Genomic DNA, 14,311 nt, shown 5'->3' on the forward strand with positions numbered 1-14,311 from the left:
CTTATCTGAGGTCTCTTTCCTTTCCATATAAAGTTAGTGATTGGTTTTTCCATATCCCTAAAGAATGTTGATAGGATCTGGCTTGGGATGGCATTGAATGTATAGATTGCTTTGGGTAGAACATCATCAGATTTCTTGACTGCAGCTTCCATTTGTATTTACTGTGGAACCAAGTAATACGAAATCTTTGACAATCTCAAACTTTTCTCCATTTATCATAATGCTGCTCATTAGTCCAGTTGTGAGGATTTTCATTTTCTTTATGTTGAGGTATAATTCATACCGCAGACTGCACACAGTCTTTAATCTTCATTAGTAACTGCTTCAAGTCATCCTCACTTTCAGCAAGCAAAGTTGTGTCATCTGCATATCGCCTATTGTTAATGAGTCTTCCTGCAATCCTGATGCTGCGTTCTTCATATAGTCCAGCTTCTCAGATTACTTGCTAAGCATACAGATTGAATAAGTATGGCGAAAGGATACAACCCTGATACACTCCCTTGCTGATTTTAAATCATGCAGTATCTCCTTGTTCTGTTGGAATGACAGCCTCCTATTATAGGTATAAGTTCCTCATGAGCACAATTAAGTGTTCTGGAATTTCCATTCTTCTCAATGTTATCCATAATTTGTTATGATCCACACAATCAAATGCTTTTGCATAGTCAATAAAATACAAGGCAACATCTTTCTGGTATTCTTTGCTTTCAGCCAAGATCCATCTGACATCAGCAATGATATCCCTCATTCTATATCCTCTTCTGAATCCAGCTTGTATTTCTGGAAGTTCTCTGTCAATATACTGCTGCAATCATTTTTGAATTACATTTAGCAAGATTTTACTTCCGTGTGATATTAATGATATTCTTCAATAATTTCCACATTCTGTGGATCACTTTTCTTTGGGATGGGTACAAATATGGATCTCTTCCAGTCAGTTGGCCAGGTAGCTATCTTCCATATTTCTTGGCATAGCCAAGTGAGTGCCCCCAGCGTAACATCCATTTGTTTAAACATCTCAATGGGTATTCCATCAATTCCCAGAGCCTTTTTTTCACCAACTCCTTCAGTGCAGCTTCAACTTCTTCCTTCAATACCATCAGTTTTTGATCATATGCCACCTCCTGAAATAGAGGAGCATGGACCAATTCTTTTTGGTACAGGGACTCTGTGTATTGCTTCCATCTTCTTTTGATATTTCCTACATCAGTCAATATTCTGCCCATAGACTCTTTCAATAGTGCAACTCAAACCTTGGATTTTTTTCTTATGTTCTTTCAGCTTCAGAAATGCTAAACATGTTCTTCCCTTTTGGTTTTCTAACTCCATGTCTTTGAACATTTCATTGTAACAACTGACTGTCTTCTCGAGCTGCTCTTTGAAATCTTGTGTTCAGCTCTTTTATCTTGTGACTTCTTCCATTTGCTTTAGCTATTCTCTGTTCAAAAGTAAGTTTCAGAGTCTCTTCTGACATCCATTTTGGTCTTTTCTTCCTTTCCTGTCTTTTTAATGACTTTTTGCTTTCTTAATGGATGATGTTCTAGATGTCATCCCACAATTCTTCTGGTTTTCGGTCACTGGTATTCAATGTGTCAAATCTATTCTTCAGATGGTCTCTAAATTCAGGAGGGATGTAATCAAGGTCATATATTCTGGCTCTTGTGGACTTGTTTTAATTGTCTTCCACTTCAACTTGAACTTGCCTATGAGCAATTGACGGTCTGTTTCACAGTCAGCTTCTGGCCTTGTTTTGGCTGAAGATATTGAGCTTCTCCATCGCCTCTTGCCACAGATGTAGTTGATATGATTCCTGTGTACTCCCTCTGGTGAAATTCATGTGTATAGCTGCCATTTATGTTTTTGAAAAAGGTATTTGCTATGAATAAGTTGTTGCTGTTGCAAAATTCTATCATGTAATTTCCAGCATCATTTCTATCACCAAGACCATATTTTCCAACTACTGGTGATTCTTCTTTGCATTCCAGTCATCAGTGATAATCATCACATCTTGATTACATATTTGGTCAATTTCAGACTGCAGAAGTTAGTAAAAATCTTCAATTTCCTCTCTTTGGCTTTGACAGTTGGTGTGTAAATTTGAATAGCAGTAGTATTAACTAGTCTTCCTTGTAGGCACATGGATATTATCCTATCACTGACAGCATTGTACTTCAGGATAGATCTTGAAACAGTCTTTGTGATAATGAATGCCACGCCATTCCTCTGTGTCATTCCTGGCATAGTAGATCATATGGTTGTCTGATTCAGTCCTTTTCAGCTCACTAATGCCTAGGATATTGATCTTTATGCATTCCATTTCATTTTTGACAACTTCCAATTTTCCTAGATTCATACTTTGTACCTTCCATGTTCCAATTATTCATGGATTTTTGCAGCTGTTTCTTCCCATACTGAGTTGTGACACATCAGCAAATGAAGGTCCTGAAAGCTTTACTCCTTCCATGTCATTAAGGTCAACTCTACTTTGAGGTGACAGCTCTTCTCCAGTCATATTTTGAGTGCCTTCTGACCTGAGAGGCTCAACTTCTGACATTATACAGACAATGTTTCAGGGCTATTCATGAAGTTTTCTAGTAACATACCAAGCAGTGTTTCACTGCTGTTTAAATTAAGGTTTTCCCTGGCCAGTACTTTGAGCAGTTGATGGCCTTTTCCTTCTCCCAAGTCTCTCTTAGTCTGGAAGCGCTGCTGAACCTGTCCACCATTGGTGACACTGTTGGCATTTGAAATACTGGTAGCATAGCCTCCAGGCTCACAGCAACCTGCAAGCCACCACAGTATGACAAATTGACAGCTAAGTGGTGGACAATGACCCTATATACAGGACAGAAAAGAACTACCCCAGGGGGTTTCCAAGGCTGTAAATCATTACAGAAGCAGACTGCCTCATCTTTCTCCCACAGAGTAGCTAGTGGGTTCAAACCACCGACCTTGTGATTAACAGTCTTAACCACTATACCACCAGAACTCTGGGTCCACAGTAGGCCTCATCAAAGCCTTGATGTGCTCAGAGGGGAGGGCAGAGCAGCACAGGGCAGGAGTACCAGCTTGCTGTGATTTCTCTACTTCACAGCCAGATCTTGAGGCCCAAGAGGTTGGCAGGAGTAGCTCCTGGAAAGAGGGTGGCATCTAGCAGGCCCCAGACGCCTCACACATTCTCCTCACACATCCTCTCCATATATTACATTTAGCAGAGCTGCTGTGCCTGCATAGCAGAGCATATACATTCTTCCTCGTCCTGCAAATGCAAACCAAGTAACTCCCTGTGGGAATCTGAAAATCACTAAAGCTCATCTGGAAACCCTGTCTCTCTGGGCTCTGGGTTCTGAGATGGCCATTGGATTGGGTGAGGATTTAAAGGGCCAAGGTCATAGATCAGAAAAGAGGATGTTAGTACATGTATACAGTGGGGTGGGAGAAGTGGGGAGTGAGACTGGAGAGTAGAAATAATTATTTCATTTCCCTCAACAGGAAGTTCCAGCAAGAGGAGGAATCAGAGAATTTGTGAGAAGAAGACTCTTAAGTACAAAAGAAGAAGGCAGGAGCTAGCAGTGTGGGGAGCAACAGTCCTCATTGCTCAGTCCACTAAAGGAGAGTATGTACAGGGCTGCCACACCCCAACCTTTAGGGTTCCCCAATGGCTAGGGCATTACCTAGTGGCTCCTGGTCTTCTAGCTGAGTAGTATTTTATAACTCAAAAGAGGGCCACATCAGCAGGTTGACAAAGTCAACACTGGAAAGGACAGGATTCCAAATACACATTTATAAGTCAGTCATTATTTGAAAAGCAAAATTATTTTTCTCCCATATTTGTGTTGCCAAAGAGGTTAGTTAGGTTTCCAGGTTAGCTCCCAGTCTGTTAAACATAAATTTAAACTCCAGTTACTCTCTATGTAACTTTTATAGAAAGATATACTCTGAATTCAAATTTGGGAATTACATGGCAGCTTGAGGGCCTGAGTGGGCACTGGAAGTTAGAGCCATATTAGAGGGGAGGTGTAGGCTGAGGGTACATACTTCCCAACATGAGAAACCGTGCTTGCCATTTTCCTGAGAGAAGATAGATCTGAATCAAGCATTTCTTGGGTATTACAAACTAGAAGCAGGGTAGGAAGGAGAAAGTTTTGGGGGCAAGGTGGTACCATTTGTGGGCAAGGTGGTAAACATCGTGTCCATGAATAGTTGTACTTAGAGCCAAGTTAACATGATGAGTTAAGGAAGAAAGTTGTGATCTCTTTCCAAAAATCAGCCAGTGAAAGCCCTATGGATCACAACCGTCCTATCCACAACCAATCATTGGTGACAGCACATGCTTGGGCAGAATTTAATTCTATTGTACATGGGGTTGCTGAGTCGGGAGCTAATTCAACAGTAGCTAACAACAGGAACATGATGAGTTACAATAACATTGAATACAAGAAGCCCACTTAGGACTTGATTATTATCAAATTCTAAGCTTGTAGGCAAAAGACACATGAGGCTCCTAACTGTTGATTCTTCTCGAATTCTTATAATCCATTTTAGCCTGCATCACTATGCTGAGCTCCAGGAGCTCTGAGCAATGTCCATTGTCCTACGACAATAGTTCATTGTGAATGCTTCTCACTGTTCTCCTCCAGCTGTGACTGCCGATGTCCTCTTCACCTGGCAGGATCAGTCTAGGCAATTGGAGAGCAACTAGACAGCACCTGTACCCACTTACATGAGGTGCTCTGATTGGAGCTTGGTCCTTCCCAGAAGTCAGAACTCAAGTGCATCTAGGTGCCATTGGCCTGAGTTTGACTAAGCCACTCCTGACTCACTGGGATCAACTTATGACAACAGTCAAGATCCCAGAGGTGAAGAGGGGGAGAAGGATGAAGGATGTATGAAGAGGATGGCCTTCTCCATTTCTGAGCCTGAGGGAATGAGAAAGATGCCAAATTCAAGAGGAAGAAGGCAGGGAAGAGAGTCAAGTGCACCAAGACAGTGCATTTCCCACTTAATTCCACGTTAGCTCCAGATATCTCAGTGAGAGAAGTTGGGGATGGAGGTGGTAGTGGGGAAAGGGGTAGTGAGGAAGAAATCAGTGACTTACATTGTATGCATTGATAATCAGTTGAATGATATTTTTGGAATCTCCATGTAAAATCTCCACTGTTGTTCCAGGAATTAGAGCTGTAAAATTCTTGGGGGGAAAAAAAATTTTAAGAAAATATGCCCATTTACACCATCAAGGAGAACACTGCTATACTCTACTATATTGAGCTAGAACAGTAAGGGTCTCCCCAGTACAATATTCTGTCACTCTTCTCACACGATACACTGGAGATAACAGCAAAAGGGAAAAAAAAAAAAAAAAAAAAAAAACTGTCCCAGAGGAATAGCACTGGTGCAGCAGGCTGGGGAATATCCATGCCTGTAGGTCTTAGAGGAAGGGAGCTGACAAGATCTGAACATAAGGCATAATGGCATAATCCTTCTTGGAGATCCCTTCCCTCTGGTGTGTAAGGAATAATGCTCTGAAATTCTATTCTTTAAGGTCGGTGTATTCCTAATGATTTTCCTGCCATTTTCCCCGTTTGACATAATTATTCTCAAATTCAACTTCAAGGATCCCCTCAATCTACTCTACATGAGTGAAAGGGGCAAATTTTCCAAGGGTCTCAAATACAGCCTCTTTTCTTCATAGAGTTGTGAACAGTGCCCTCCCAAGGAGCTCTAGATATTTCTAAGTGAAGTCCTGTGGCAAAGTGGAGAGCCCTGAAGTACTTGCTACCCTTCTTTCATTTGTACCAACTCCTGAGTATGTCACTGGTAACAGTGCCAGCAACATCCACCAGCCTCAGCCTCCCTTGGACTGGGTGTCCTACTTGAGCAAGGCATGTTTTGTTCTGAGGAAGGACAGCTTAAGCCAAGGTGTATTTCTTCCCTCTTGAAATATCTGGAAATATAACCGGTACAGCCTGTAGGATTGATCTCTCTGAAAATGCTATTTATAAATTTATATGTTTTATCCTGTTATCCTTCCACACATGGGGTCACCATGAGTCAGAATCAACTCAATAGTAACAGGTTATTTTCCACCAAACAAACAGAAATCTGACAATTCTCTTCCCTTTGTTTTCATCTTTTAAAAGTGATTCAGACTAAAACAAGACAAGAGGAGGAAAAGAACTCAAGAAAATATAAGTGCCATTTTATCAATGACAATCTCAGGAAGGAGCAATGGAAAAACACAATCAGACAAAGGTTCTTTTATGGATATTTCAAGACAGTAAGGGAGAGGCAACCATACTTTTCTAGTGGAGTGGAGAGGGATTTCTGACTAACTTCTCACAGTCTTTCAATTTAAAGAACATTGTAGGTAGGCTGGGTGTGGTAGTTCAGTTTGTGTGTCCACTTGGCTGGGCAGCTGGATGTAGTATTCTCCATGGTGAGAGTGGTAATCAACTCCTTGATGGAGTCTACTGTGAACAGCTGAGTAGCTGCCTTTGGGATGTGGTCTGCTTCCTGTATATAAGAAGTCTTGGGGATAGTCTCTAGCTTATAGCATGCTTGGACCCTGCATGTAACTGTGTCATTGTTCAGCAGCCTGCCATGCTCTGCCGACCTTGGGACTTCCAGTGGACTTGAATTAATGGCCTACCGTGTGGTTTGGTAACATCAGGACTGTGCCATTTTATTTGTCGACCTTGGGCTTGTTAGCCTCAGCAGCCAGGAGCTGCCTGAGTGAAGAGATGCCTCTAGCTTCAGTGGGCTGGGAGCAGGAGGCAGAGCTGAACCCCAAGGTCAACGAGCTTTCACTCAGCCCCTAGAGCCTGGCACTTTGAACTTGGACTGAAAGCCTCCAAACTGTTGTTGTTGTTGTTGTTTGCCGTCGAGTCAGCCCCGACCCATAGCGACCCCTCCTTGGGTTTCCGAGGCAGTATCACTACGGAAGTAGGATTGCCCAACCTTCCTTCCGAGGAGTGGCTGGTGGGTTTGAACCACCAGCCTTCTGGTGAGCAGTCAAGTGCCTTAGGCACTATGCTACCATAAACTCCTGTTTGTTAAGGCCATTCCATCTGTGGTATATTCCTGTCAGAGTGGCACTAGGTAACCAGGACAGAATACCTGTCAGAGTGGCACTAGGTAACCAGAACACTGGGCTTTCCATGTAACTAAATGAGCATCTGTGGTGCAACTAAGATGAAATTTCTTGTCTAGAATGTGGTTTGTCCATGATTATGGGAAAGAGTACTTTCAGTAAGTAAGTTTATAATGGCCAGCCCATAGGGCAACTAAGGAAAATCTCTTTTAGACAGAATAGGTTCAGATACAGACTGTTCTATTCAGTCAAGACATTGTTTTTCTTAGAAATGACTGCTCCAGACTAGCCCACTGGTCTCCCAAAGTCACCCTGATCACTCCAATGCTCTGAGGGTGAGAAATACACCTCTGTAAACCTAGAAATAGTGGCGCAGCCTGGTGAGGTGCCTTAACTTTCTTTCTGTACAGTTGTATTTTATACTTTTCTTCCCTACTAGAGGAAATGGTTCCATTTCAAAATCTATGTGTTTCCATTTCCTCATCTATAATGTGGGAATTCACACTATTTCCAAGATTTTCTGAAAATCAAATTAGATTACATATGTTCAAATTCCTTGTAAAGGCACCCAGTGCTAAGTGAATATCTAACAGTTCCTTTAATACTATTATTTTTCTCTAGATCAAGGCAGGGCTACACTCCACCCCTCCTTTGAGTCTCCGCTCACTCAGACCACAGCTGTTAACCCTCCTCCACCAGCCTCCCCGCATTTCATCTGACCCCACATTCTAATGTCCTATTCACCTCAGGATTAGCATGGTCCCCAGAGTCTGGCCAATAGCCTCCCTTCCTCCCTCTCTTCCCAGGTATACCTTATAAAGCATATAATGGTTTTTTGTTACTGCAAAGATGAGGTTGATGTTGTTCTCTGCTAACTTCTCTCCAAGCAAAGCAAGGGATGGATAGTCCTAGGGTAAAGGCAAAAGTCAAGGGTGAAACATTCTAACAGGCTGCGATTCTAGCACATGCTAGACGTGCACTCAATATTCTCAGCAGCTCATCACTTGCCATGGAAAGTATCTTTCTCTTGGGTGGCCCCTTAAGCTACTTAATAACCAAGCTCCTGAACTGAAGAGATATGTGGAGGAAATGCTCAAGGAAAGGACCTCCAACACCCATCAAACCAGATCCACTCCTCCCACCCTTCGCAAGCCAAAGTGGAGATATGATGAAAGGAGATTTTCCAGACCTGGTCCTGTTTTCCATCCTTTCTGGAGGAATGGAGAAGAGTGGGGGAGGCTGCAAAAAGAACAGCTACCACATCCTACCCTCTACCATTAGTACTTGTTTACCTTTACTTTTTTCCTAAGACTTGTCCTCCTATATCCTCACCCTATTCTCCGCTTCCCACGCCCCAACAGTTAAGCCTTTCAATGTCCTCTTTGGGTCCTGCTCAGTCCTGCTTATGTCTCAGAATGGGCAGAAGAGAATGCCAGTCTCTGGACTAAAGGTCGGGTCATAGGAGTACAAAGGGAATAGAGAGGGAGAAGGCTAAGAAGCAGTTTAGCAATGTCCTTAAGGATTTTAAGGGGTAATGATGAGTATTGGAGTCCTCATCTGCTAATGTCCTGTAGTTAAGAGGCCTTTTTCCAGACTCAATTATTCTTACATAATATGGAAAACCTGGGCACTGGCCACCTTTTGAAAGGGGAGAAGACAGGATTACCAATAAAGTAAGTTAGAAAGAATTCTCCTCTGGCCAGACACTGGAATGGGTTTTGGAATTTGAAGGATGTAGATTTTTGAAAAATAATTACATAGTAAGTGTGGCAAGATCTTGATAATTGTTGGGTATGGATGATGGGTATGTGGGAGTTCATATTACTGGTTTATTGTGTGTATTTGAAATTGTACGTAAATTATTTTTAATTACATGGTCACAGTCATGGAATATTGGAATTAGAAGTACTTAGGAGTCTCCCATTCCATGCAGGAGGCCTACTACAGCACTCCTGACACAGACAAGGAGCTCAATGGCCTGGTATGCCCATTGCTAGAAGTCAAGAAGTTTTATCTTCGTTTATCCTTTTTTTTCAATTATTTTGAATGGAGTTGCCTTCTTACTTTTATTTTTAGTTTTCATTACAAGAGTATATAAATACAATGATTTTTGTGTATGGATCTTGTATGCTGCAACCTTTCTGAACTTATTAGTTGTAATTCATTTTTAATGGATTCCTTAGGATTTTTTTTATGTATAAGAACATATCATCTATGAATAGAGATCATTTTACTTCTTCTTTCCAACCTGGATACCTTCTATTTCTTTCTCTGGTTTTCTTGCATTGGCTAGACCATCCAATACAAAGTTAAAAAGCAAAAGACAGCAAACATCCTTGTTTCCAATCTTGGTGGTAAAGCATCCTGTTTTTCACCACTAAGTATGATGTTAACCAAACCAAAACCAAACTCACAGCTGCTGAGTCAGATCTGACTCACAGAAACCCCTCTTTGGGTTTCCGAGGTGGTATCTCTACAGAAGTTGATTGCCCCATCTTCCTTCCAAGGAGTGGCTGGTAGATTTGAACCGCCAGCTTTCTGGTTAGCAGTCAAATGCCTTAGGCAGCTGTATGTTTTTCATAGATGCCCTTTATCAAATTAAGGCAGTTCCTTTCTATTCCTAATTTGTTGACTCTTTTTATCATGAAAGTGTTGGACTTTGTTACATACTTTTTCTGTATCTATTCAGAAAATCACATGTTTTTTAAAATTTTATTGTTATCATGTATTAAATTAATTAATTTTTATTTTAGCTCATTTTTCTCTGTGATGCCTATTTTAGATCTGATTTCAGCAGCAACACAGTCCTCCCCCTCCTAAGATCAACTCTCCCTTGTGAGAATTATCCAGTCTCTCCTGGGTCATCTCTTCCCTTAACCAAACACTCTCATATTTAGGTACACAATACAGGAATCCCTGAAAAATGTTGTACATTAATAAAGAGTTCTAGGAACCCAGTTGGAGAAGATGGAATAATGAAATCCAGTCCCAGAAGTGAATCTGAAAGTCAGTGAGTAAAGAGGGCCAGAAGAAGGTTTCAAAGGCAGAGGGTGTCCTCGGACCACTGATAGGATCACAAGGAGAGGTGTCAGGGGGCGCAGTCCCCAGTCCTCACCATCTGGTTGGATGCAGTGTACTCATTGGCCTCATTCAGGTGGCACTGGCCATCATGTGGCTGCACAAGGCCCCCCAGTTTTCCATCCAGTGCGATGTGTGGCACGTCATCTGTCGTGAATACCAGCAAGTGTAGCGCATCCTTTCGCCAACCAATCTTCTCCTGGGGGACAGAAAGCCAATAGGTACAACAGAGTTCCTGGCTGCTGCCCAAACTGACCCCAGGACATCAAACAAGGAACTGGCCGAACTCCAGGCATCATAGTCTGAATCTGAAGCCCTTCCTCTGCTGTGTGTAGCTGAGGCTCAGTCATAAAAACAGAGATTGTACAGAGGATCAGAGAAGGCACAGTTTGGAGAAGGGTAGCTTAAATGCCTGGGACCCTGTCCCTCCAGCCCATTGTACATGTTTCACCTTGCCTTTCCTTTAAGTGATACCTGAAGGCTGCTCCTCATGGATGCTTCCATCCCCAGAATAACCTTTACCCACCATGACCACCCCATCAACACACTCTGGCTGGCTGGACTTGTCTAAAATGATGCTTTAAGTGAATACTTCAGTCCTCCTCTTAGAAATTCTCAAATGACCAATAGATGGTAAAATCTGCCATTTTTTCTGGTTGAAGGGTTAGGAAACCACCTCACCAGCAGGATATGAACCACTCCAATCATTAAAGAAATCACTTCAGTTTAAGGTCAATTGGATTAACTCTTTTCTGTCTTTACTGCTTCACTATATGGAATGTATCCACTCTTTCTTCTGAAGCACAGCTAAATATAGTCTATAAAGGGAAGAACTCTGTATCTTTTTGTATTTAGAGACTATGGCCCCAACACTACATAAACATACCCTCAGTCACTATTATTAGAAGCAGTTAGACTCTGATATAGAATCTGAGATCTGGTCATCTTCCTACTGCTAAAGACTCTCACAGCTCAATAATAAAAAAACAAACAACTGAATTTTTCCAGTGGGTAAAGATTTGCACAGACACGTCACCAAAGAAGAGATATGAATAGAAATAAGCTCATGACAGGATCCTCATTATTATTAATCATTAAGGAAATGTAAATTAAACCCACCATAACTAGTAGATAACTATTAGAATGGCAACCAAAGAACCTTGATAATACCAAATGCTGGTAGGTTATGGAAGAAGTAGAACCTGTATTCACTGCAGGCAAGAATGCAAAATGGCTTCATAACTTTGGAAAAGAGTTTGACAGCTTTTTATAAAGATGAATATATACTTACCATGAAACCAGCACCCTTACTCTGAGATATTTACTTAAGAGAAAGGAAAACTTATGTTCACATGAAAACCTCTCTACAAATGTTTACAGCAGTTCTATTCATAAATCACCAATAACTATAAACAACTCAAATGTCCATCAACTGGTGAAGAGATAAACAATGGACTGTTAGTCTGCAATAAAACAGAATAAACTACCAATACATGCAACAACATGGATGAATCTCAAAAGCATTATGTTAATTAAAAGGGGAAAAAAAAGCCAGACTCGAAAGGTTACTTAACTATATGATCCCATTTCTATGATATTCAGGGAAGGACAAAATCATAGCAACAGAAAACCAATCAGTGTCTGCAAGAGGCTGAGAATGGTGGTGGTGGTGGTGGTGGTGGTGGTGGTGGTGGTGGTGGTGTGTGTGTGTAATGACAACAAAGAAAAGAACACAAGGAAACTTTATGGGCTGATGGAAATATTCTATGATCTTCTTTGACAGGGGTGGCTATACAACTTTGTACCTAAAAATGCTGCATTTTACTGTATGTAAGTTATACCCTAATAAACCTGACCTAAAAACAAATGAAAAACCTTAAAGAAAGCTACATCTTTTAACTCAATAATATGACTTCAGGAGAATCTATCTGCAAGAAATATTCTGTACTCAAACTATTCCAGAACATAGAAAAGGATGGAATACTCTCAAATTCATTTTATGAAAAAAGCATAATCTTGATAAGAAAATCAGGCAAAGACATCACTACCTTCAACAAAATCCTAGCCAATAGACTCCAACAACATATCGAAAAAATAATACATTGTGTCCAAGTGGAGTTCATGCAGATATTCAAGGATGGTTCAACATTAGAAAAATGATCAACATCATCCATTACATAAGCAAAATAAAGAAAAAGGAACACATGATCATATAAATCGATGCAGAAAAGGCATTTAATAAAATCCAATACCCATTCCTGATCAAAACTCTCAGAAAAATGGGACTAGAAGGGAAATTCCTCAACCTAATAAAGGGCATATATGTAAAACCAATAGCCAACATTATTCTCAATGGAGATAGACTGAAACCATTCCCCTTGCAAACAGGAACCAGACAAGGATGCCCTCCATCACCACTTCTATTCAACACTGTATTGGAAGTCCTAGCCAGAGCAGTAAAGCAAGAAAGGGAAATCAAAGGCATCTAAATTGGTAAGGAAGAAGTAAAACTATCCCTGTTTGCTAACGATATGATCCTATACATAGAAAATCCAAGAAACTCAGCAAGAAAACTACTGGAACTAATTGAGAGATTTAGCATAGTGGCAGGATACAAGATCAACATACAAAAATCAGTTGGATTCCTCTATACCAACAAAGACATCTCTGAAAAGGAAATAAGGAAATCAATACTATTTACAATTGTTGTTGTTGTTGTTATTTGCCGTAGATATAGCTACTAAAAAAAATGAAATGCTTGGGAATAAATCTTACCAGGGACACAAAAGACCTATACAAAGAAAACTAAAAAACATTACTTCAAGAAACCATAAGAGATCTACATAAATGGAAGAACATACATGCTCATGGATAAGATTGAAAATTGTGAAAATGTCAATACTACCCAAAGCAATCTATACATTCACTGTAATCCCAATCCAGATCCCATCAACATTCTTTGTTGTTGTTGTTGTTATGTGCCGTCGAGTCAGCCCCGACTAATAGCGACCCCTCCTTGGGTTTCCGAGGCAGTATCACTACGGAAGTAGGATTGCCCAACCTTCCTTCCGAGGAGTGGCTGGTGGGTTTGAACCACCAGCCGTCTGGTTAGCAGGCAAGTGTCTTAGCCACTATGCTACCAGAGCTCTCCTTAAGGATATGGAAAAACCAATTACAAGTTTTATCTGGAAAGCAAAGAGACCTTAGATATGCAAAGTACTGTTGAACAAGAAAAATGAAGTAGGAGGTTTCACACTCCTGGATTTCAAAACCTATTATACAGCCACAGCAGTCAAAACAACTTGCTATTGGTACAACGATACATACATAGAACAGTGGGATAGAACTGAAAACTCAGAAATAGATCCATTGACCCATGCTCAGTTATTTTTGGCAAGGGCTGAAATACATTAAATGGGAAAGAGATTATCTCTTTAACAAATGTTGCTGGCAAAACTGGGTATCTATTTGCAGAAAAATGAAACAAGACCCGTACCTCACACCATACACAAAAAACTAACTCCAGATGGATCCAGATGAAACAAAAAACTATAAAGTTCCTTCAGGAAAAAATAGGAGTAAACTTAGGGGCCCTAATTTATGGCATAAATAGCCTGTCAAGCATAACTCAAAATGCACAAACCACAGACGATAAACTAGATGAAAGGGACCTTCTAAAAATCAAATTTTTATGTGCTTCAAAAGACTTCTCCAAAAGAGTCAAAAGGGAACCTGCAGATGGGGAAAAAATATTCAACAATGACATATCTGACAAGGAACTTATCTCTAAAATTTATAGGAAACTCCAACACTACAACAACAAAAAGAAAAACAATCCAATTAAAAAATGGGCAGAAGTCATGAATACACACTTTACCAAGAGGACCTCCAGGAGGCCAAAACACATGAAGAAATGTTCACGATCATTAGTCATCAGAAAGATGCAAATCAAAACAGCAATGAGGTTTCATCTTGCCCCAGCAATAATAGCAAAGTTCAACAAGACAGAAAATAACAAATGCTGATGAGGATGTGGAGAGATGGGGACTCTTATGCACCGCTAGTGGTGGGACTATAAAACGATACAACCAGAGTTGCGGCAAGATGGTGGACTAGGCAGAAGGATTGCACAGACCCTCTTCA

General features: G+C 40.8%; 1 protein-coding gene across 1 annotated transcript in view; it reads right to left on the bottom strand.

The window, feature by feature from the left end:
- Positions 1-14,311, bottom strand: part of ITGB5 (integrin subunit beta 5) — a 195,382-nt gene that overhangs the window by 66,518 nt on the left and 114,553 nt on the right. Inside the window, exons 6-8 of the mRNA XM_042782123.1 lie at positions 10,206-10,367; positions 7,903-7,998; positions 5,099-5,188 (exon numbers count right to left, since the gene is read on the bottom strand). Of these exons, the coding sequence (XP_042638057.1) occupies positions 5,099-5,188; positions 7,903-7,998; positions 10,206-10,367 (348 nt within the window). The remainder of the gene's footprint in view (positions 1-5,098; positions 5,189-7,902; positions 7,999-10,205; positions 10,368-14,311) is intronic.

This window comes from Orycteropus afer, unplaced genomic scaffold (assembly GCF_000298275.1).
Source record: "Orycteropus afer afer isolate SDZICR_OR568_19922 unplaced genomic scaffold, OryAfe1.0 scaffold00245, whole genome shotgun sequence".
Classification (NCBI taxonomy): domain Eukaryota; kingdom Metazoa; phylum Chordata; class Mammalia; order Tubulidentata; family Orycteropodidae; genus Orycteropus; species Orycteropus afer.